The sequence below is a fragment of the Pteronotus mesoamericanus genome, unplaced genomic scaffold (assembly GCF_021234165.1).
Source record: "Pteronotus mesoamericanus isolate MK-2021 breed Mesoamerican mustached bat unplaced genomic scaffold, CSHL_Meso_final scaffold_54, whole genome shotgun sequence".
Classification (NCBI taxonomy): domain Eukaryota; kingdom Metazoa; phylum Chordata; class Mammalia; order Chiroptera; family Mormoopidae; genus Pteronotus; species Pteronotus mesoamericanus.
In genome coordinates this window covers 41,689,731-41,715,120 of record NW_026555321.1, presented here as the reverse complement: position 1 = coordinate 41,715,120, position 25,390 = coordinate 41,689,731, and the positions used below count along the sequence as shown (strand labels likewise).

General features: G+C 36.1%; 1 protein-coding gene and 1 pseudogene across 22 annotated transcripts in view; one reads left to right on the top strand and one right to left on the bottom strand.

Moving 5' to 3' along the window:
- Window positions 1-4,637: 4,637 nt before the first annotated feature.
- LOC129088136 (small ubiquitin-related modifier 2-like) lies at window positions 4,638-5,362 on the top strand (annotated as a pseudogene).
- Window positions 5,363-9,655: 4,293 nt separating this feature from the next.
- Window positions 9,656-25,390, bottom strand: part of SLMAP (sarcolemma associated protein) — a 142,485-nt gene continuing 126,750 nt past the window's right edge. For 8 of the 22 annotated variants that reach the window (XM_054595701.1, XM_054595705.1, XM_054595709.1 and 5 more), the window contains 7 exons: window positions 25,194-25,316; window positions 23,999-24,073; window positions 21,519-21,839; window positions 20,706-20,823; window positions 17,496-17,667; window positions 13,491-13,625; window positions 9,656-10,084 (listed from right to left, as the gene is read on the bottom strand). In XM_054595701.1, coding sequence (XP_054451676.1) covers window positions 9,992-10,084; window positions 13,491-13,625; window positions 17,496-17,667; window positions 20,706-20,823; window positions 21,519-21,839; window positions 23,999-24,073; window positions 25,194-25,316 — 1,037 coding nt within the window. In that variant the 3' untranslated portion in view covers window positions 9,656-9,991. Of the gene's footprint in view, window positions 10,085-11,454; window positions 11,545-13,490; window positions 13,626-17,495; window positions 17,668-20,705; window positions 20,824-21,518; window positions 21,840-23,998; window positions 24,074-25,193; window positions 25,317-25,390 lie in introns of all 22 variants that reach the window. The other 14 variants (XM_054595713.1, XM_054595714.1, XM_054595720.1 and 11 more) reach the window with 3 other exon arrangements.

Below are 25,390 nucleotides of genomic sequence, written 5' to 3'. Positions count from 1 at the left end.
GAACCACCTTTATTCAATTCTCATGAGTACTAATAGTTGATAGATGCTCTTGGGTTTTCTACCTTACAGGATCTGAAAAGGACAAATTTGTTTCTTCCTTTCCAGCCCCGATATTAGATTTCTTATATGTTATATAGCATTATCTGGAACAATGTTGAGAATTTGGGGTGAGAATAGTTCTTTAATAAAAGTGCTACTTAAGTTATCCCATTAAGTATGATTGCTATGTATTTTAAAACATACTTTAAAAAACTATTGTAGCTCTGGCTGGTGTGGCTCAGTGGATTCAGCGCCAGCCTACAAACCTGAAGGTCAGAGGTTCAATTCCAACTCAGGGCACCTGCCTGGATTGCGGGCCAGGTTCCCTGGTTGGGGGCATGTAAGAGGCAACAGATCAATGCATCTCTTGCACATAGTTATTTCTCTTCCTCTCTTTCTCCCTCCCTCCCTCCCCTCTTTCTAAAAATAAATAAATAAAATTTAAAATTATTTTTTAAAAAAGACAAACTGTTGCAGCTCATTTGGTTGGGCATTGTCCTGCAAAGCACAAAGTGTCTTGTTTGATTTCCAGTCAGGGCACATGTCTGGGCTGTGGGCCAGGTCCCTGGTTGGGGCACTTGGGAGAGTCAACCACTTGATGATTTTTCTCACACACTGATGTTTCTCTCCCTTTCTCCTTCCCTTCCCCTCTCTCTGAAAATAAACAAATAAAAACATAACCATTGAAGGACATTTTAAACATATATAAAAGTAGAGCAAATAGTATAATGAATCCCTATTTCCTCTTCCCCAGCTTTGACAAATTGGTAATTTTTTTCATCTACTTTGAATACTTTGGAAAGGAAGATACTCAGGATTTCTTATATCATATAGCATACATTTTTTAAATAGACCCTTTTTTTAGAGGAATTTTAGGTTTACATCAAAATTGAGCAAAATACAGCATGCATTAAAAAAAAACCACTCTGCGAGATTCGTTTTCACACCTCTTGGCAATTTGTTGTTACTCTTATAAACACTGATTTTGGTAACTGACTCTGATTTTTGGTTTACTAGAAACTTTAGAGCCATATGTGCAGAGTAATTTTTTCCCTTGCAGTTTTATCTGCTCACTCTTTTATAAAAAAATTTAAAAAGATTGATTCTAGGGAGAGCGGGCGGGGGGAGAGGGGAAGACAGAGACAGAGACAGAGACAGAGAAACATTGATCAGTGGCCTCTTGCACGTGCCCCAGCTAGGGACTGAGCCTGCAGCCCAGGTATGTGCCCTGGCTGGGGAGCGACCTTTCAGTTTGCAGGATGACGCCCAATCAACTGAGCCATACCGAACAGGGCTTATATGCTCACTCTTGTTTTACTTTCTTCTTTCCCCATCCCATGCTCATTTTAACCACGTTGTTCCATATTTTAGGTATCTGTGTAGACGAGATAAAGAAACAAGGCAGGACATAAATACATGCTTATTCAGTACACTTTAACTAGGTAATTAGTAAAAATTAGGTCCAGCTTTTCCCACTGTGATATTTAAGGGTATACTTTAAACAAAGCTCTCCTCCATAGCCAAAGTTATGTTCATGGTAATAAGATATTTACTGCCACTAGGTGATTTTATCCCAGACCAGTGGGCACACCAGCAGACTACCTACCAGTGGCTACCACCTACCACCAGAAAGCAGTGCTTCAAGTCCATGTAAGACTTGGCTTCTACTTCCTTTATCCAACAAACCTGTCTTAATATATGCTAAGAACTATATTAGGCTCTAGATATACCAAAGTAAGTAAAGCACCAGTAGTAGCCCTTTGGGAGCTTATTGACTAGCAAGAGCGACAGAAACAGAACTATTAATCACAGCCTAGGGAAGGAGTAAGATGTAAGGAGAGGCGCACCTAGCCCTGAGTTTCCAATAAAAACTGTCCCCTAGCTTTTAACACAATGGTAGAAGATAAAGGATGTAATTTAAAGGAAACTGTCTTTGAGAAATCCTGATAAAAACTTCTAAATGTGAATTGTAGGTATTATAGCTATCTTGAAGATACACAGGCTTGGTAATTCTTCATCCAAAGAAAATACATTTCCTAAGTGTATTACCTTCTTCTGGACTTTACACAACTTGTTCGAAATCAATATAAATGATATAAATTATGGGACACAAAAAATAACTTTCCTCCCACCTTTCTAAGCTCTTCTGGCTAAATTAACAAATTAACATGGGACAGATTAACAGAAAATGTCCAAAATGTATTACATATGTACATGCAGGGGTTCCATAAGAATATGGGACCTGAATTTGCATTGGGCAGTTGAGACTTTATGCCATCTGGAATAAGGAGGCGGGGCAGGGGTCTGAGACTTCAAAGGGAAAGTAGGCAATTCACTGGTACATGAGAAAGAGCAAACATATGGTAAACAAATGTGCCAGAAACAATGGGACACAGAGGGGAGTCCAACAAACAAGCTTTGCTGGATTTCTCCCTGTTTGCCACACTTAATTCATATCTGTAAGGGTAACTATGCTAAGGCTTCCTTCCTGAAGCAGGTTTTTAAGTCTTAATTACTTTAGGCAGATAAGGGGGAGGGTCAAAGGTTCTTTCTGAGTCTTTTGTTTCTTAATGACCAGCTTAAAATAAATAGCCCCGAAGTTACATTTTGGGGTGGCAAACTCTGTTCCCCCACAAAGGGAGGATGTAATTCTTATAGAAGTCTCTCTAGTTTTTCCATTTTTCATATATTTTGTAACATCAAGTCAGCCAACAATTCAGAAGTTTCCTAACGGGAAGTTGGGTGAGCAATGTCTCCAAACTAGCTCCCAATGATCCCTGAGGCTTCTTGGTATCCATGCCCTTGGTGGCCCCCCTCAACTTACACCCGCTATATCTGAGTCAGTCTGTGTGACGAATAAAACATGGCAGTGTGACGGCACAGCACTCCAGATTGGGAAAAAAAAAGTCTACCCTTGTGTTTTTCTCTTCCTTGAATAACTTGCTCTGGAGGAAGCTGGCTGCTGTGTCTAAGCAACTCTATGAAGAGGCCTAAGTGGTGAGGAACTGAAGCTTCAAGCTAACAACCACCTGAATCAGTTTGGAAATGAATCTGCCTGACCCAGTTAATAGCTTAATTCCAACTTCATAAGAGACCCTGGTACTGAACCATCTAACTAAATGGTTCCCCGATCCTCAGAAACTTTGAGATAAAAAATGCTTGCTATTTAAGCTAATAAATTTTTGGGAAATTTGCCATACAACAATGGATAACTAAAGCAACAGGTTTTGAGGACTTTTGCTATAAAATGAGACCACAAAAATAAATCTACTTTAAGTATTCAAAGATAAACAACTTGAGCAGATAGAAGGTTCTATTTATTTGAGATGCTCTCACAATACTTACTCATCTTGACTGATTAAAAAGGGCTTTATATGGACACAGCAGATATATAATCCATCACCTAATTTTTGGCTAAAGTATTTAAAATATAGAGCTTTTCTTGTACATGAGGAGTGGTGGAGCAGTTAAACAAGCACAGGCTAACGATCTCAGAGCAAGATTTCAAACCAAACCAAACCAAAATAGCATAATTACACAAAGATTTTATCAACAGTGAAGTAACAGATAGCATACACCTGTTTTTCGAGAAGTGTTAATGGTCAAGTTTTTAGTGCCTTTCGTTCCTTCCTTGTCTGCGTGAAGAACCCACCAGGAGTAAAGATTCTCAGCTTAGCAGGAATAGATCCCTGCCTTTTAAGAGGGAAAAAAAATGTTGTCTAAGCAGGAATGCCTGCTTCAAATTCTATAGGAACAGGATGATGGGACAAATAAATACATAAAAACTTAGGATAAAGAAACCCTCTAGGATGTAATTTCATAGAGTAGAAGTTTAAATCTCTAAGTGAACTTTGGCTATCTAGATACACTCTGGCCAATTCAAGAGCTCAGAATGAAAAGAAATGAACAGCTGCTGTGGACAGTAGGAGCATAACCAGTTCCTTATTCCCCCATCGCGACGTCTCTATCCGTGTCCCTTTTGATTTATTCTGTGTTCTTGTGTTTTTCACTGGCTTTCTCTCAGTGTCCCTGTACAACAGAGTAGCAGTCTTATAAGATCTGAGCTGAACCATGATTAATCTGTAGGAAGAAATATACAACTGCTTAATCTACTGAATGAGCAGTACTATAAATACATACCATAAGATATAATGAACACTTGCTTCTATGTGCAAGGGGTTATTGGCTCCATCCAATTCACAATCCAGCCCACCAATGGGAGATTTCTTTCAAAAAGCCTGTCGGGCAAAGGCACTTCCCTGGTTAATAAACAAATGAACAAACAAAAAGACAAAAAAGCAAAAAGCAAACAAAAAAATCCACACCTTCACTAGTAACCTGCTACTTGCAAGGTACAGTTCAAACCATTTATCAGGACAAAACTCCAAAACTTTAGTAAAGCCTTAAAAATGCTTTCCAATCACAATACCTTTTCTAGGAAAATCAATCTCAGATCTTAATGACTTGCTAAACCAGGTACTTCAGAAGAAACCAGTCCTGACTGCCTCCCGCTGCTGCTGCAGGTGCTGCTTCTGTGTTTGGTGTGGACCTAGTACCTCTTTTGCGAAGTAGCAGCTGAGGAGACTTGGGCGCTTGCCATGGTCAATGAAAAGCCTAAAGAAGGAGTCAAGACTGAGAACAACAATCATATTAATTTGAAGGTGGTGGGGCAGGATGGATCTGGGAGGAAGGGTAAGGTTAAGAGGCATATACCACTCAGTAAACTAATGAAAACCTATTGTGAACGACAGAGTTTGTCAATGAGGCAGATCAGATTCTGAACTGACAGGCACCCAACGAATGAAACAGACACACCTGAATAGGTGGAAGTGGAGGATGAAGATACAATTGTGTTCCAGCAGCAGAAAGTCAGTATCTGTGAAAAGGGGAACCTGTTTCTTTACTCCAGAACTTGGTTACTCCAGACCAAGAAAACATTCTCAATTATAAAACTGCAATTTGGTTCCACCACATCCCAGCTACTACAGTATAGCTTTCTTTCATTTCTCCCTTCCCCATTCCTTTATTTTACACCAAGTAACTGATGTATGTGTATAAGTATCTGCATTTTTAAAAACTAGATGGTCAATGGTATTTTAAAAAGTTTTTTTTAATCCTCCCTGAGCGTATGTTTCCCTTCTACTGATTTTAGAGGATGAAAGGAGGGAGGGAAGAAGGGAGAAAGATTGATGTGAGAGAAACATCAATTGGTTGCCTCCCACATGAGCCCTGAGCAGGTCTCAAACCTGCAACCCAGGTATATGCCCTGCAAGAACTGAACCCTCAAAGTTTTGGTGTACAAGATGACGCTCCAATCAAATGAGCTAACTGGCCAGGGCCCAATGGCATGTTTTAATAGACACCAAATAGAGATGGGATGGGGAAAAATTCTGGTTCTATGAAAATACTCCTTTTTCCGTTAGTGGCATGCTCATTCAGCTCTTATCTTTATAGTCCAGTAAGTTATTTTGCTTTCATTGTTAAACAAAAAAAGGACACAAAAATCCTTGCAATACCTTGTTCAATTGGAAAATTTTAATGTTTTCATTTGTCACTGTAAAACCAAGGACAATTTTATAGCTTTTTTGTATGTAGCTGTTACATGTAGAACAATCTGTCTTTAAGTAGGGATAAACTACTCTAAAGAAGTGAATCCTAGCTCTGGCTGGGGTGGCTCAGTTGGTTGGAATGTTGACCCATAAACTGAAAGGTTGTGGGTGAGGACAGAAAAAAAAAAAGTTCTAGATAAATTTTCCTTTAGGTCAAATGTCTTGTTGTTTAAGTAAACTTTTTAAAATTGAGAGAGAGAGAGAGAGAGAGAGAGAGAGAGAGAGAGAGAGAGAGAGAGAGATGGAGAGAAATGAGTCCTGTTCCTGTTCCTATTCCCCAGGCTAATTAGAAGGAAAACTCACCTCTGGCTCTGCTGCCAAGAGTTTCTGGCTTAGATCATTGGGTGGTTGAAGGTGAGAAAGAATGCACCCCTCTTCTATGGTTCCACAGGCTAATCTTATGTCTTCCTCTAATTCACTCTATTGTAGTTACCAGCTTCCTTGCCTGTATTTCCTACTTACATCAAAAATTTTATGATGATAGGGGCTGAGTATTGCCAGGACCTGGCACAAGTGCTTCATATCAGACACTCAACAAGTATTTGCTAAATGAATGGATATAAAACCATTGAAGCCTAGAGACAATATGGAGCAGCAAAAACAAAAAACCAAAACCAAACAAACAAACAAACAAAACCCTTCATCTTAATTCTCAACTTTATAATTATCATTCTGACTTTGAGTAAAAAAATTATCTGGACTCTCTCCTTGATAGGCAGAAAAGGTAAGAATGGATTACTAAGACCTCCTCCAACATTCTAATTCTATATACATGTATATGAACCATGTTTAAAATTATAAGACTGATTTTTAAACAAACACACCATAATTAGCAAGTGCAAATGAACATTAGCCCCTTTAGATGTAGAAAGTTTGGCAAGTTACTCATTCAATTGTAGAAACCAATTTGGAATTCTGCAAAATTCTTTTAGTTTCTAATTTGAAGCAAAATCAAATAATTCTTTAAAAATTTACAAAACCAACATATATTAACTACTAAAAATAAATCAGAAATCATAAAAGGAGAAGGGAATTGACCTACAATCATAGAGATGAAGCACTACTGTAGGTTGGGTATAAATCTTTTTGAGTTCTCCCGCTATGAACATACTCTGTATGTCTACATTATTCTTTATAAAACCAGGTTTATTCTACTCTGGTTATTCTTTTACTTAATATATAGTATGAATATCTCCCCCACATACTTTGCAAGCATAGTAATTTAGATTGGCAATATTAACCAATGATCCACTGCTGGATATTTAGGTTATTTATCCATCATTATTATTTTTAAAAAAGCTGTTTAGTTAAAATTTTGTGCACACAATGGCATCATCAGAATAAATTTCCAGAAATGAATTTTTTGGAGCAAGGCTGTATATTTTTAACATAGTTGTCTTGTATGCAGTTTTTTCCTCTTTGGTGGCAAATTTCCATCTTTTTGATAGTAGACATAACCACTGGAAGCAGCTAAAAGTTAATGGGGGTCAAGTTAAGTGAGAGACCAAACTAGGCAATATTATTTTTGGTTGGAAGCCTCTGATTATTCAGCAATGTAACTCAAAGTAGCTCTGAAGGTAGTTACAACGTGCATCCTTGTTGTAGGCAATTGGCTCACTAACTAACGTATTACTTCCCACAGACACAACTATGATGGGGACAGATCTAAGTGAAGATGCTTTCTTTGGATTCCTTACCTTGCAATTATATTTCATTCACACACAGAGAAAGTCTTAACATTTCAGTCAATCAATTCATTTTAAACAGCTGTAATGGTTCCCCTAACTTAAATTTTTGCAGTATTTTTTCTAGTAAGACCTCATTAAACACTTGTTTGGCACTCAAAGGACAGTTCACATACATTATCTTTTTAATTTTCATACCACACCTAAAAATATGGATGTTATTCTCTCCATCTTATAAAGGAGGAAATGAAGACTCAGAGAAGATAAATGATTAGCTCAAGGCAACACAGCTGATAAAAGACAGAGTCAGCAGGCCAATTTGGTTCTGTTTAGCTTCAACACCACAGTTTTTTTTTTCTTTCTTTTTTGTTTTCTGACCCAGCCATGTAGATTCTTTGAATAATTCTTAAATGTATCCTTATAGGGTTGTCCAATTCTTAACTGCTGTGATTAAAATTTCTTAATAGCTCTATCATTACCAGTGAATAATCCCACTCTTTATTTAACCTGGAAATGAACTAAACAAAACTGAAGGTATTGCTTATGAATAGGCTTTCTTATATGCTTAAGAAAAAATGGCAGTAACTACAAAAACCCATTTATTCTATTTAAATAAAGTAAATATTGATACTAGACTTTACATTTAGAGAGACTTGTCTGGCAAGTGAGTCATGTTTTAACAATAACCATAGTAAAAGAGGGGGGAAAATTAGAGCAGTAAGTTAAGTACAAGGCTAATAAAACCTGGAGGAAACAGGTCAGTGTTTTCTTTTAAACCCCAAAGACCACCACACATATATATGTTGCACAAAGAGTCAGTTTAAGAAAGGACTTACTAACAATCCAATAGTAGAGTCAGCACTAAAAATTTCAATGATATCCAACTCAAAAATGCATAGGGAGAGTAAAGTTATTTTATTAAATCATGCACATCACGTGTGTTAGTGCAAATAGTTTAATTTGTACTCCAGAAATTCTATTGTACTTTATATCTTTACAAAATAGATTTAAAACAATTATTTACTTTAAAAAATGTAATTCTGAAGTTAAGCATTTCAGAACAATATTTGCAATAACCTATATACAAGAGGTACTGGGTACCACTGGCATATTAGCATTCTGTGGTGGAGTGGCTTCCTGCAACAGAAAATGATGAAATGAACTATATATGACGGTATTTTCTACAAGTCATCTGTGACTAATTCCTCCATGAATCTAGTGATCCTCCCAACAGCAAATCCGAAATGGCTTAAAATATAACCTTTAAAGTATAAACAATGACTGCCAAACACCACAAGGCAAATTATATCCTAAACTTCTATTTCAATATTTGGCTAGGCCTGTGGATTGCCACAGAACATTTGAGCCAGTTCACTGACACTCCCTCCCAGTCTTCATTGGCTGAAAAATTTCTATGAGATAGTTTAGGATATTCTATGATCTAAATAAACTTTATTGACATTACTGTGGTGCTGCACAAAACCACTTCCGTGTTTTAAATTTATAATATCAAGCAGTGTTTAGGTGCTTCACTGTGCATGGAACACTATTAATCTTGGGAATAGTGCTTCTCATTAACAGAACACCCCAATTAACAATTAAAAGAAAACAACCATTTGCATACCCAACCAGGAAATCTGCTGATAGATAGCAACAGCTTACCTTGAACATGAATTAGCTTTGAAATATCATAATCAAATTAAGTCAGTAAAAGCTTATCTAAAGAGATATTAATTCTTTCTTCAATTAAACATGCTTTGGAGGAAGAGATGATAGAAAAAAAAAATCATGCTTCCTAAAATGTTGTATATGAAAAAGTAACTTTTAAAGAAAATATCTCTTTAAATACATGAGGTTTAATAAATTACATTCCAATTGACTCAACAGTTTGGTTTTACTGCACTGAAGTTATGTAATTGCTATGTTTTTGCTCCCAGGAATACTTCAGTTTGCTCAAGAAAATACACACTCTCATGGAAAGTTTTTCAAAGTTGATGTCCTCCACATCATCAAGTCACATTAAGGCTGAACAAGCGTGCACAAATTCCCCAAATTATCACTAGAACAGAATATTTTCCAAGTGTATTATTTCTCCTTAAAAAAAAAATTCACGCAAAGAGTTGTCTCTAAGTCTTGTTCCCAATAGCTCAGTGGTTTTATAACAAGTAAAAATGGCGTAAATATGTAAAAAATATATATATATATGTATATATTTCAAACTGATAGGCACTGAGCACACAGGGCCTCTCTTCCCATGTATGTACTGATTGTTTGGTTTGGGTAGTTATCGAATCAGAAAAATGAGTTATCTGGCCATTAGAATTCAGAGTAAAATACCCATAAATTTAATGTTATAAATAATTTGGTGTACCAAGAAGCCTACTTTAGGCCACCATAATATTCAGAATCTCAACATACTAATTTAAAAATTACATGAAAAATTGCAAGCAAATTATTGCTTACAATAAAGTCACAATTTTACATTCTCTTTATAGACAGACACATTTCATATAATTTAAAGCAATGACCCTACAGCTGTATTCTTGCACTTCTGCTGTTTTAAGAGGTAAAAAGGAAGAAAATGGTTCTGTTTGTCCCCAGCACGAGTGTGATGCCAGCTTCTAGAGGGAGGACGGTGTACGGACTCAAGAAACACTCTCATGGAGAAGCTCTGGCCAGACCTGGCACGTACAGCACAATGGCTGTTACTGCAACCAGGGCAGCCAACATGGGCATCCAGGGCCACGGTTTCTGTGTGGAAAGAAACCAAGAGTCAATATCACATTCTCCCCTCTCTTTCCATACCTATTAACCCCTTGGGTTCCAGAGAGTCCTGAATACTTAGAATATTAGAAAAAAACTTATTTTTGCAAAAGAATAAATTGTAAAAAGAAAAGAAATAAAGGTGAGGGAGTGCAGGTGTAAGGAGAGCTGTAATAGCAGGAACTCTTTTAGAGGACCACTGTGTAGAAGCCTGATACATCTCAGGCAAGTCCTGGGCAGCTTTCAGTTTTGTTATAGCTGAAACCTAATATTGACTTCTGAGAAACCCTCTAGGCTCAGCCTGCTTTATTTACTCCGGTACCCATAAATTATAACTAACTGATATACATGGATGCCTGGAGTATATTTCTGCCTAAAATGTTTATTTCTTGATAAAAACCAGACTCATATGGGAGGGTAGTTTTATACAAAAGGCTGGTGGGTAAGGTGATAGAAAGAGAATGGTATAAGCTTTGATCCGCTAATTTGAAACCACGTAAGACAATTTCGGATGGGGTTCAAGATGGGGAGGTGCTACTTAGGGACTCTGCCTGTCTGATACTTTTCGTCAAGACCATGTCCAGTGGAACAATGTCGTGATTTTTCTCATTTGGTCTACTAACATGCATGCCTGTTGGAGGCAAGCACACATGGGCTGTTCCCTGTTAACTTTCAGAGGGCTTTACAATATCAACTTGCTTTTAGTTGATAGCTTTATTTTTACTAGTGTTCTTATTGAGAAAGTTGGCTTTTATGGAAATTTTCTAATGTTGCAGAACAGGGCTCAGAAAGACATCGGATAGGCTTACTCTCATAAGTAAATGCACACTGGGGTTGAAGATTGTGCCAATGGTCCATTACGCTAATCTCGTCTTTTTCATCTTCATAGCCATAGTGTAAATATAGGCAAGGGTTGAAACAAAGAAACTCTGCACTATGGAAAAGAAGAGGTAAGGGAGGAGGGGGAAGAAAGCTGGCTGAAAACCTCAAACAGGCAAACTCTTCATTTCTCATTAAAATTTGATTAAAAATATAATTGGGAAGGGGTATTAGTATTGCAGAAATTCATAGTTTACTCCAGTTTGCTAGAGACAAAGACTCAGTTAAAGGCAGGATATTAACAACTGGTTAGGTTGGAATTAATTCATGGTTAGCATTACTACAAAGGAAACAAGACAAAATGTTATGATTAGTTGATTGTTCAGTTCATTCATATGACACAATACATGGCATACTAAATGAAGGGTTTGCTTCAGGTAACAAAATACCTGTGTGGTTTTGCCATGCATTATATTACAAATATGGCACAAACAGGTGACGGGGACAAACAGACAAGGACTCAACAGTAGTGCTTGTACCTTTCTCTACCACAATGGACCGAAACACCAAAACAGGAAAGCCAGGAATAGGCCGATGAATACGGCTGGGACGGGTTGTAATATGGAAGGCTAAAGAAGGGAAGGGATATTAAAATCATTTTATGCTATACAAAAATCAGATAAGATGATTTAGACCCGAAAGGGGTATGAGGAAGGGTAGAAAGACTAAGGTAATAGAAGTAATAGCACTCAGGTTTTACACTGACTCAAACATTTTAAAGACATCTAATACAATCCAGAATGATGGACTGTGGTATGTAAGCTGACACACTACCAGCCTAAAAGGAACAGCAGGAGGCAATGGGCAATGTGGGTGTCCCTAACATACTAATGAAATGCAGCACGGTAAGACAGAGCAATGATAATACCTCAACGACTGATGCTCTGCTTGACACTACACTACTTTTGCTCCATGCTTAGAATTCATTATTTGACAATGAGTATATTGGAAATGGCTAAAGTTTATCTCTCCCTCAAAACCTTTTTTTAAAAGCCAAAACTCTTTTTGTCTGAGATGGTAATTCTTTAAAGCTTAAAAATAAATGCCTTGTGGTGTGTGCTTTCTGAGCCAAGCAAGAGATGTGACACAACGTATGATAAACATTTGGTGTATAAAAACAGGCAGTCAAGTCTCAGGGCTTTCAGTTACATTACCAAATATAACCAATTATATTAAATTACCACAGTGAATGTTATTACAAAGTAATATTATAGTACCACAAGTCCAATATCATAAAAAAAGGAAATTCATCCTTAAGGTAAATAATTTGTACAACTATAAATAGCAAGGTTACTTTGGAAAAGGTTCTAAATGGTACAGGGGATCCATTCTGATTATGCTAGATGTCTTCATAGGTTAATTCAGTGGAAGGGAGACTGAAATTCCATACTCAGAGGGATATAAATTAACATAAAAGAGAGGAATAACCAAACTTGGAATCAAACCTTATGATCTGATTTTAGAAGAGTTCTGTAATCTACATTTCCAAAATAAATGCAATCCATTTTTGCTTAGCATAAAGCCTCCAGACCCAATTTATCAGTTTCTAAAAGGCTTCTAACTAAGCAACAAGCTTTTATTTTCTAAAAAAACTAAGTCAATCTTTAGCAAAGGACAGTTGGACAAACTCACGAGCATTCTGTGATGGCCATGCAACATCACTCTTTTGTACTTGTGCTGCAAGTTAAGCAGAGTGCCTTCCTCTGTAGGAAGTGTGTGATTCATGCCCACTGTAGTGTCCAAGCCATGACAAAGGATTGAAATAAGTCAGAGCACAACCAACCACACTGAACACCATCCATCAGTTATACCCCACAAAGGCAATGATCACCAAAACATATAACATTTATTTTTAAAGACCATCTGCCTTTCTAGCAAATGAAAAGCAAATTGTTATTATTAAACTCAGTTTATACCAAACATTCCAACTGCGCGCGCGCGCACACACACACACACACACACACCCTTCTACAGAAACTCATATCAATATTTCCTAACATTCATGGGAGGCCAAAAAGACTCTAAGTTTTTTGTAGAAATGTGCCTTAATGAGAAAATTATTAGTATAAAATAAAAACCATAATTAAGTTTCCATTTTTGGATACAACGCTCTTCCTTAGGTGGGTCTCTGGTGGTACAATGCTTCATTTCCCAGCAGGGGAAAAACAAGAGCCAGATAATGGTTTAATGACAGAACTTCAGTTTAATCTGGGAAAAGCTGACAGTTCCTAGGTAATTATTTTCCTGCAAACAAGGCTCTTTCTCCAGGCAGTCCTCAGGCTCTTCTAGGTATACAGGTTAAAGAGGCAAATTCTTAAATAAAAAACTTGGTAACACAATGATTCCATCATGGTATTTCATAATGAAAAGTTTAGTTCATGTGTACCACAGGCTTTAGTTGTGAATCTAAATCAGTAATATGAATGTAAATCAGTAATAAAAACCTCTGAAGAATCAATTTCAGGGCTCTCACCGGCCTCTCAATGAAAGCTAAGCCAAGTTTGCAAAGACTTACATTATTTCCTTTCTCTCGGAGCAGCTTCAGGTTGTCTTTACATTGTTTGAGCTCATCTGTGATTGACTGTTTTTCCTGCTCAGTCATTTCAAACTTCAACTTCAGTTCTGAGAGTACAGTCTGTGTCTTTTCATACTAAAGGCAAAGAAAAAAGAGTGTGCAGACTCAACTTAAATGAGCATGAAGTTACGGTTCTAGTCAGGCTTATATACCAGACCCTATTAAGTCACCTACAATACCAAAGTCAAGACTTTTTGTTTTAAGAAGGATCAGAATCATTTGCACTAATGATAAGAAGTATTTAATGTTAATTTGATTCTATGTAAGAATGTTCTGGCTCTGAAGTTAAAAAAAAAATTGAGAAGTCACCATTGTGTCATCTGTTTCTAATATAAAGGATCACTTTTTCCACTGAGTTAGAGGAGAAAAGTAAAATTTCAAACTGAGCAAAAGAAAACAAGTGAAGAAAAACTCCATAGCTTAATTAAATGGCAAGGTTAGAAAGTATGAGTTTATATCCTGGTAAGCAATGTCAGCCAAGCTATGTTAGTCTTAAAGTAGAAAGTATTAATTCCTATTAGCCCTCCCTTTATCTAGCATCATACATTATTAAAATCTTCTGGATAAGTGAATTTCTAGGCAAATAAAGCAAAGAAATGTGTCTAAGGTACCAGCATTAAGACTGAAGATATTTCTATCTCTGAACTTAAACTTATGAGCATCAATTAAAAAATAATTTTTTAAATGTGTTTCTGAGACATTTTTATATAGTGAAACATGCTACTTCTTGCTCTGGGAAACAGTCCACCGTATATAATTTGATTTTCTTCAGATGCACTAGCTATCCCTTGAACACAAGTGAGGTCAATGAGAAACGACGTATGGTTTGCGCCTACTTTAAATGCCCCTGGAGGTAGGGATTCTAGACTGGTTCCACTTCTAGATATTGCATCTTACATGCAAGCTGGGCTCCCAGTCAAAGAACAAAGACTGTTCTGCTGTTGGCTGTGCCTTTGTCTCGGCCTCCGCTGCCCCACTCTGCCATCTCTGAAGATTTTAGAAGGAAGAGAGAAAGACAAAGGCTGAGTATAAAATAAATATACCATGTGTCTGCTATACCAGCAAGGTTTCTTCTCTACCCTAAACATAGCCCATGAGGCTGGAAAGTTTCCAGGTCCTTTCTGCCTGTATCCTAGAAATTCTTCAATAAAGGATACACCTTCATGTGGTGCTTCTGAATAATGCAAGTACAGTACCTAGGAGTCATTAATTAGGAGCTTATCACTATGCACTCCAAAGGTAAATGCTAAGAAGGATGCAAATGTATATAAAAACATTAGTCAGCAGGGGTGGAGGAAGGCGGATTAGGGTCAGCAGAAAAGTCACCAGAAAATGGAAAGATGGGTACAGAAAAGGAGGTAAAATATTAAAGGAGCCTTTTATTACCTACCAATGTTTCCAGAACAAGTCCACATAGTATGCCAGAGAATGAATTAAGGGGTAAGAGTCCTGGACTTTATGACAACTTTTCATTAGTGGGATCTGTGGACTTCCTTCCAGAAGGCAGAAGGTTATGGGCAGGCTGCCAGGGCAAATTTAGTATGCCTAGACTATTCTCTGCATCTGAGAACATAATCAATTCTCAATAATCTGATTCTTAACAGTGAGTAATAAAGTCAAAAGTGCTTTGCTGACCTAAATTTTCCCTTACTTTCCCTTTCCATCATTCTCACATCCAGCTTGCCCTTTACACCAAAGCACTTAATCATTTCTCCATTCCAGCAGTTGTGAAGCAAAATGACAGGAAGGCAGCTCATTCAGGAAGATTTGTGTTTCCCTTCAACATGTGAAATTGGTGGGAAGAACTCTGGCCTCAGGACAAGATGGTGAAGCCAAACAACTTTCCTGAGTCAGTCTTTGCAGGGTGACTTGTGTGTTCAATGTATTATGAATTCATAGATATTCCTGTTAAACTAATATACATAGATGCTTTCTTCAGTTAAATATAAAGATAATATACCACTGTTTTCCTCATAATACTAAGGGTTAAAATTTACTGTTCTCATGTATTTTTCTTTGTTAAATGTTCAAATAAAAGCTGCCATTTATAAAAATTTAATTGTTGGAACAAAGGTCACCTTCTGCAGTCTTAGTTTCACACCTTGCTTGGATATCATTTTTGCTCCATCTTGTTTTCTAACTCAGAGGTGAGAAACAAGCTCAGTTCCCATTAAAAGGGATATACCACACAATATTACCAACACCTTCAATTTTCTTCTTAAATAAGCTTGCTTATATCAGCTGGTAATATTTTAGCCTTTTACAGTGCTGAAGATACATAATGGTAATACTATGCACATTAAGTATGACTCTGAGAGAAAGGAGAACAAAGAGGAAATACTGAAAAGGAATATATGTGCATTAATAAAAGGTAGTAATTCATTTGCAGTGGATTACACAGATGTAAGAACCTCATTAAAGAACATTTTAGTTACAGACTAGTATCCACAAACGGAAAGAGAAGCAATTTACATTACAAAGGAGTGTGATGACTATACATCATTTCACAATGGAAAACATTGAACAAGAAAATAGAAAAGAAACATATTGACAAGAACAGATATATTTTTAAATATGCTGCATTTAATGCAATCCAAAGGCTATCAACAATTTAGATGCCGTGACAACATGCCACCGCCACTTGTGAAAACAGTTAAAGCATTTTGCACTGATGGCTCAGTGACCAAAAACAAGCAAACAAATAATGCAACAAAACGGTAATGCATTCATAGTAACATACAACAGAATCACCTTCCAACCACAGCATTCTTCCCAGATTTTGAAAGAATTATGGGATATGGACTGGAAGAACACAAAGTGCTTACAGTATTAAATACTAGGATATTTACTTTGGCACAACATTTGTGTTCAAACTAAATAAAACGAGATGTCTTTCCAAACACATATCCTTAACAAGAGGATAAAAGTGAACATACTACAAAATCAGTATGGCTACATATAATGTTACAGGGTTGTTTTTTTTCTTTAGGAACAAACATGAAGACAGAACAATAATTGTTTCCAAGTTCAGGATAGTACAAGGAAAGGAAAGTGCAAAGAAAAACTGCATTGATTAAACAGACGTTCTAAAACCAATTGGGAAAATTTGTTATTAAAGACAAAGAATTGTCTTCAACGTCTTTCTATTTATAATGAATCCTTTTTTTAAGAGAGTCTACGACTGGGATGGGCCCTGATCAGCAAGGCGATCAAGATGCATCAGCCTTCTCCATCCCCAGAGCTGGTCAGGAGTCAATGCAGGGAGCAGTGAAAGGCTGGAAGGACTGAATAGGGCTCTTTTCGCCCCACTGTCAGCTTCAAGGCTTTGCTCAGGAAGAGGCTAGCTGGGGTCTCTGTTCCACAGTCAACCCTCACCATTTTCAACATGATTTTTTAAAAAGCCACCAAGTCAAGGTTTTAAGCAAAATGACATGAAAAGGGATCATGCATATTTGTGAAGAAGGGGAAATGGGATGGGGCAGTGGAAGAAAGTAAAAGGTCATAGGACATGTGTTTGGCTGGCTGGATAGGAGGTAAATTTTAAGTAACTTTTCAGACTAGTTTCACCTGAGGGGTTTAAAAAGCATTATAGAGTGGCCCCACTTTGCTTTCCAAAGTATTTTAAGCTAAATAAGATACTGTTTTTGAAAGAGAAACAATGATTTGAGTGCTTCTCATACAAAGGACTTACCACACAGGTCAACTAACTGGTACAGACAAATTTTTAATGTAATTTTGTATATTTATATTTTTGAGGCCAAACCCTACAGATGAATTCTCTATATATGGACCATGATACACAGCTAGAAATAACCAAGCACAGATGTTCCAAGTATCAACTTTGTGATAGGTAAAGTGACTTTATCTCTAACTAGCATGAATATCTGATTTGCTTTTGGCTTTAAGTCCAACCATAACTGGGCTCATAATGTCTTTTCGCTTTACCTCTTTCTGTACATCCTTTGCTTGGTTTTCAGCCTTACTGAGAAGAGTTTTTAAATGAGTTGAATCCCGAAGATGCTGTTCTTTCAAGGATCCCATTTGATTCTCAAGCTCTTTCCTAGTCATCTGAAGGATGCTGAGATCACTGGTAAGCTCTAAACTCTGCTTTTGAGAACTGTGAAACAAATATTGACAGAGTTACTCATGTAGAAACTAGGTACAGCAGCAAGTCAAATCCTTATATATTTCACTGGGAGGGACAGAGTGGATTTCTGGGGAGGAAAGAAAAGTATAAAAAAGAATAAGGTATTTTCAATAAGTAAAAAGCATTAAAACACTAAAAATGCAAGTAAGTTTAGAGCTGTGTCCTATTTTCAGATAATCAATATACACAAAGGTTGAAATTTAAAAAACAAGTAGGAAGTGACTATATTTTGTTATATCACATTATATTAACTATCATAAAAGATTCAATGTAGGCTACATTGCTACAGGAAAGAATAGCTGTATTTCAACTCTTTTCTTATAAGCTTAAGTACTTGACAAATAGGATGGGGGACAGAAACTCAAAGTTCAGAAGCCACTGCCAACTAAAGTAAAGATAAACCTACTCAAATGAGAAGAAGATGCACCCAACTCGGGAAAACCATGGGACAAAGAACCAGGAGGCTGGGTTCTAGGCCTCAGTTCTGAACTAGTTAGTTGTTGGATGTTAAGCAAGTCATTTAACTGATGCAATATCATCCTCTGACTAAGCATTTACTGAACTCTTAGATCTGTGTCAGGCACCATGTTCTAGTGACGCAAATAACACAAGGAGAGTCTCAGTGCCCTCTACTGTCAAACAAGAAGACTGAACCCAATTTCTGACTTAAATTCTATGATTATTTTTGTAACTTGATTAAAAAATCCACCGATTTACACACTAGGAAAACAGCTTGATAGGCGTTAAGTAGAAATTCTTTATTCAAGTCCTTTCTATGTCATATACAACAAAGGCGAAAGGACCTGTATAGCGTAGTTGTATATTTGGCTCCCAGTGTACATGGGAGCCAAATTCTGTAACTGAAATAGCTAAAGGAGGATAAAGTTTTCAAAATGATAGTTTTATGTCTCTCAGAAGGAGTCATAAGACTCAGATTCAATATTGTAACTGAGGTACTATGGAGTATAAATCACATTTGATTGTATACTAGGGCAGATTCTTAGGGGGCGGGTTTGATGTCAGGCCAATATAGCTAGAAACTAAACGGTAGAAAAGGACCTATAAAGAAAGACTAGTTTCTAAATACAAGTATGCTTACAAATAAACTTAGAGAACTATTAAACCAGAAAAGTTTAACAAACAGAATTAATTTACGTTCAATAGTTCATGTGAGTTTAGGCAGACAATTTAACTAATGATCTAATATACATATTCCATCCTCTGGGACCTATTGTTTTTAAACCATATGCTTCTTTTTTTTAATAAAGATTTTATTTATTTATTTTTAGAGAGAGGGGAGGGGAATAAGAAAGGGAGAGAAACATCAATGTGTGGTTGCTTCTCATGTACCCCCTACCAGGGACCTGGCCTGCAACCTAGACATGTGCCCAACTGGAAATCGAACTGGCGATGCTTTGGTTCGCAGGATGGCACTTAATCTGCTGAGCCACACCAGCCAGGGCTAAACTATATGCTTCCAACTCTTAAGAAGTTTATTGGCTTACTTTCACCATTTAAACAAAATTTAAAGTAAAAAAATAGCATTTAACAGTCTGTCAGAGTCCAATTAATCACATCTCAAAAATGAGGGGCCAAGTCTGGGATCTTTAAAATATCAATATTTCTAAAGTAAGAATAATTTAAGATAATCTATACAGGTAATCAAGCAGCAATATTTCTTGTTAGAATACCAAACTAATGAATTCACTAAGATCCAAGTGTATTCCAAATATGAAGAACTTGAGTGTCTACATCACCTTACACATATTTTATACCAAACAATTCGCCTAAATGTGTTGTGTTTTGGGCCTTTATTTTGTTCTATTCATATTTTGGAATTGCTTTTACAAACTTTTACATATATAAACGAACATGTTGTATTTTTTATTATTAATTATCTTTAAACATTCAAAAAGTAATACACATAAATGTGGGAAAAGCTATGTAAAGATATGACACTGAAAGAAAAAAAAGTGCTGGATAGTGAGAACACATGGTACTCAATCAGCACATCTTGTTCCTTCAACTAGTTCTTGATTTTTTCAAATGTATAATTAATATTACAATTTTTTTGTTTTATAAGCAGATAATGAGGCTAATTATTTTCTGATATATCTGGTCCTTTCTTTATTATTTTTCCCCAAGCTTGTTTTATATGGGACTTGACCTTGATCACTGAGTTTTTGTTCCCTTCAATGCTGTTGAGGAGTGTGACCACAAAGTTAGCAAGATAGTAATAATGTTACTGCCATTTTTGGTGTACTGGGGAGAAGGAGATGGGTTAATTAAGATTGGTTTCAAAAATAAACTGGTACTACTTTCATATTCTGAATAAAAATTCAAACATTGTTTAAATAAAAACACAGAACATATCAAATTTTTAAGGAAAAAATAAATTCTAAAATCTGCAACAAATGTTTGTAGGAAAACAAGAGCTTGCTAAATTTGGTGAAATAAATCTTATTGAATTCATTGTTTTGCATTTAAGGTACTGGATGTTAGAAAGATTTAACTGATTAGAGGATTCTCGATCTTTTATATATTAGTACTCTTTATATAACCCTGTTTGAAATTTTGAAGCTGAATTCACATGTTTCAATAGAATAAATTCTTTATTACAGTCATCTCCTGATAACCCTTATTTAAAGAAGCGATCATTGTTGTGAAAGAAAAGCAACTGGTATTTGAAATGTATTATCATTCAGTTTATAGGGCAAGTTCAATCACTGATTATAGATCTTTGTTGTTTGTTTAGGAATTTTTTTTGGGGGGGAGGTAGTATTTAATGAATCGATATTCCACGAGTACATCAAAAAGAAAGGATGCATATGATGATGGTGGTGGCAGAAAAAAAAATGCTGTAGTATTCATTTAGCATGGTTAACCTGCCAAATACCAGTATGAGTCTGGCTAAACAGTTGGCTCCAAAAATATATTTAAATATAAAAATTAAATTCAGATTAAAATTTCAGATAAATATTTTGAAACTAAACAGAGTTCTCACATACTTGTGCAATTCTTTTTCTTGCCGCTGCAGTTCTGATGATAGCAAAACATTTTCCTTTTTTAAAGAATGGCATTCAGTCTCCAATACTTTCCACTCCTTTCTCAACTTCTCTAGTTCACCTAAAAGAATCCCAAAACATATTTATTAATATAGGAACATAACTTCCATAATAATTCAGAGAATAAACGGAAGAATTTCAGAGAACATACTCTTCTCTCCCTTAAAAACATGTAGATTTTACATGACTATTCTTAGATTCCTGTTACTCTGCATCTACACCTTGGGGAAGTCCCATCATATTGAACTTCTGTAATTTTTTTTCTCATTTCATTTTTTTTTTATCCTCACTTGAGGATATGTTTATTGATTTGAGAGAGGAGGTAGTGGGGGGGGAGGAGAGAGAAACAGAGAGAGAAATAGCAATGTGAGAGAGAAACATCAATTGGTGGCTTCCTGTGTGCACCCTGACCAGGGATTGAACCTGCAGCATAGGTACATGCCCTGACTGGGAAGCGGAAGCGAACCTGTAACCTTTTTGTTTACAGGATTATGCTCCAACCAACTGAGCCACCCAACTAGGGCCCCACTTTACTTTTATAAGACAAATCATTTTTAATAGGATTATAAAATATAAAATTATAAAAAAATTTGTTTTTCTAGAGCTTGCAGACCTGAAGAATGTTCATAGCCCCGATATAAGACACTGCTTTGTACAACCAATCGCTATCAAAGAGAAAAATAGACTGAATGGTTAATTTTTACAAGTTATAAGGTTATTATTGTTAAGAGCTTTATGTAAAATATACTTATTCACCTTGTAGCCTTGTTGCTTCCTCTCTCTGCTGATCCTCACACTGCTGACATCGAAGCTGAAAACTGTTTTGCAGGCTCGTGATTTCTTTTTCATACTCAGACGCTGCTTTCCGCCACCGCTCAAGCTCACCTCTCACCTTCTTAAGCTCTTCTTGTAAAGAAGCAATGTCAGTGTCTCGCTCAGAGGCAGCCTTTTCTGCTGCTTGATGAAGAAGCAAAATTTCATCTTGGGCACTAAGCAATTCATTTCGAGTGCTTGTGATTTCACTGTCCTTCTCTTCCCGAAGATTCTCAATATTGATGTGTAACCTCTGAAGCTGGGCTACAAAAACATATTTACCTATCATTTTCTTAGTCGATAGCAGTTAGGAATAAAAGAACAGCCCATAAGGAACTGTAGTCACTGCACAGCCCAGGATGTCACAGCTGTTTGTTGCTTTAAACTGTACAAGCAATGTATGTTTAATGCAGGAAGTACCAAAACACAGAAACACAAAGAGAAAAAAAAAAAACAACCCCAAAGTAATGTTTGTCTCCCCCATATAGAGAAAATGCTTCTAATACTAGGTACCTATTCTTCTAGGTATTTTCTATGCATTTACATATATACATATAAAAATAAAACAGGGAGGACTCATACGTAGTGTTCTCTATTCTACTGGTGATGAACATATCTTAATAACAAAAAATGGTTACAGTGTAACTTTTTTGACAGATCCTTTTAGTTATTGTAAGCTATTTAGTTTGTAGTTACTATAAACAATATTGCTTATAACATGATCCTATTTTTCCTTAGGGTGAATTCCTAGATGTAGAATTGCTTGGTCAAATGGTCAGCATTAGAAAAATGTTTAATGTTTTTGATTCAATTTTCTGTTCAAATGTTAATGCCTTAAAGAAGCCTTCTCTGATGACTTACCTAAAAAAAGTTCTCTGTCATTCTCAAGCTATTTATTCTGCCTTTATTTGATGTCACATTACATATTTATTTGCTTGCTGTTTATATTTTCCACTAGATTATACACCTAGTGCATGCTCTATCCCCAATAATAGCAGAGTAAATAAAAAATTATTGGTTGAATTAGTAAAATTAATGAATACTGCTTAATCAAAGACGTATTTAACACATCATTTTTATGCCCTCATGATGGAACTAGAAATAATTTGTATAAAATAATACTTGATTCAGGACTAGGATGCTGGTTTTTACCACTGTAACATAGGAAAATTATAGGTAGGCAAAGTTTCTTAGAAGAAAAGAATAATTAAAATAAGAGGATTTAAGGTTAGGAGAGGAGGAGATTGCTCTGTAAGTAAACATTAAAGAAAATATTAGGCCTTTTAAGTTTGTACGAAGCACTCAGAGAGTAACAGTTTCAAAATCTGAACAGACACAATGGCCAGAGATAGTATGACCATGGATTTGTGGATTAAGTACTGAAATATACATGCTGGCACTAGGGGGCACTCAATAATGCCTAGGTAAAACATCTTTAAGACAAGAGGCAGCACTAAGTCCCTTTAGGGAAAATTGCACATATTCAATACAAGATGCCAATATAGAGTCCAGTAAGATTTATATAAATTAATGAATAATAGCATTGAACTATAATAAGCGTTTAAAGAGTTTCAACTTAAGAGACATACAATTTACACCAGAAATTCTAATTTGACCACAATAAAATTAAAAAATTTAAAGAACTCAAATATCCCACTAAAAAAAATCCAAAAACCAAAAAACTAAAGACTGGTTTTTCTCTGGGACATTTCAGGGCAAATGTCACAGGCCTCATACAATGACTCTTCATTTTTTCAGAAGTGAGGTTACCTGTCTACTTAACTTCTTTTCACACTATCTCTCAAACTAAAATTTTAAAATAACATCGGTTCCCTCTTTGACAATAAAGGTAAATTAATCCTGAAGTATCTCATAATTATAGCCTCCCAGTACCAGCAGCTCTGGTTCAAAGAAAACCCTTGATAGGCAGGGGTCTTTCAGGTCATTTCTGTAATGACTGATGAAAGCCCACTAAACAGGGGTGTGAAAAGCAGACTTTACCACTGAAGGCAGTGCAGGGACCATTATACTATTTTATATTTATATACTATTTTATTTATTTATTTTATGTGGTATGTAATATTTGTTGCAATGTTAAGTGTGTAATAAACATTAGCAACAATGCTACCAACAATCTAAAAGTGCTGATGTACAGAGCAGCTCAAACTAACTTCCTATGACAGCTCAGAAAGTGACAACCTTCCCATATTCATACTTTCACCCCTGTTCTTCTCACTCCAAATGCCTATTGTTGGAATAAAGGGGAATCTTTCCTTATGTCTTCTTTAAAAAAAAAAAAAAGCTCACTGGTTAATAGGGAAGAATGAAAGCCACACAAAATGGGAACCCTTTGCATTCTTCTTCTTTCACATTCCTTTTGAATCACTAAAAACAATCACAAATACCCTTGGAGTGTTCCATACCTTGAAGAACCTGTATTTGTTTAGTGGATTCCTCAACTTGATTTCGATAAGCTTTTCTTTCTTCTTCCAAAAGAGCTGAAAGTAAAACATAGTATATCTAGTTTTGTGAGTTAATGAAAGTATTCAGAATTGGGCAGCTGGAAATTTCTATAAAATTCTCTCCTAAAGCTTACTGAAGAAAACAAAAGTTAGGCAGTAAGTATCATCAGTATTAGCAGTTAGACAGTTTAAACATTTTAGGAGCACAAAACAGTAGTAATAAATCTATCCCACTGCGTAGTGGAGTTTTCTAGATTATAAATAATATGTGCTATTCTTTAGAAGCAGCATTTTTGATAGCTGTTAATTAGCATTTTGAGCTTAAATTGAAAAAACTTAAAATCCTCATGTGTACTAAAAGTAAATAGTAAGTACTGACTAAATAATTGCTCTTTGCTAAATATGTTTTCATTATAATTAAATAAATTAGCCTGGACCCTCCAAAAGGTTCACGTGAATACCAACACTAATTTCTTCAAGAAGCAGAAAAGGAAGGAAGTAGTAACTTCTCCCTCAGAATCTTCCTTCTGGTCAGGAAGGCTGTCTTATGGAACATGAGGACTCTAGAGGTCATTCACTTTCTCCTCATTCTAAGACTTCCTACCGTACTAATTGCCTACAACCAGGAAGCTACTGTGAATATACAGGAATGTAAGCTCTAGGGAATAGCACAGACTCCACTGGCTATAGTTAAGTGAGCTATTAGAAAAGAAATGGTTGGGACATTAGAGGGTTCTATGCCTTAGCCTAGCCTGATTTATATTCCCTGATGAATATTTACTGATGAATATAAATCTCCCTATCTTATACTGAGTAGCAAACATTAGGGTAACTAAAACTTATAAATTTATATACATTATGTTTTTTCCTCCTGTTATACTTAATATGTGATTAACTACTAAGCTCTTTTATTGGTAGAAGTCTTTCTTGATGTTCATATCAACAATGTGAAGGAAGTCAAGCAACTGAACTCTCCCCACTTTATTAATTTAAAACATAAGTTCAGAAAGGTTAGTGAATGTCCCAGGATCACATATCCAATAAAATTGTGGATCTGGAACAACATACCATGCCTTTGGACTCCAAGTTTGGGGCCTTTAAGTTATACCATGTGGCCTCCACATCCCCTAAAGAATCAAAGTAATCTTGATCTCACCTTGAAGTTCAAAGCATTTTTGTTTACTTGCTCTAGCTAGCTCCTGGGCTTCAATCAATTCCTTGCGAAGATGCTGAATTTCTTGTTTTGCCTCAATTTCTGACTGTGCACCCTGCAAGTCATCTGACAAAAATATGTTTATTTTAAAAGCAACAGTTAGTATCACAATATAATCTCTACAACCAAAGACCAGCAAT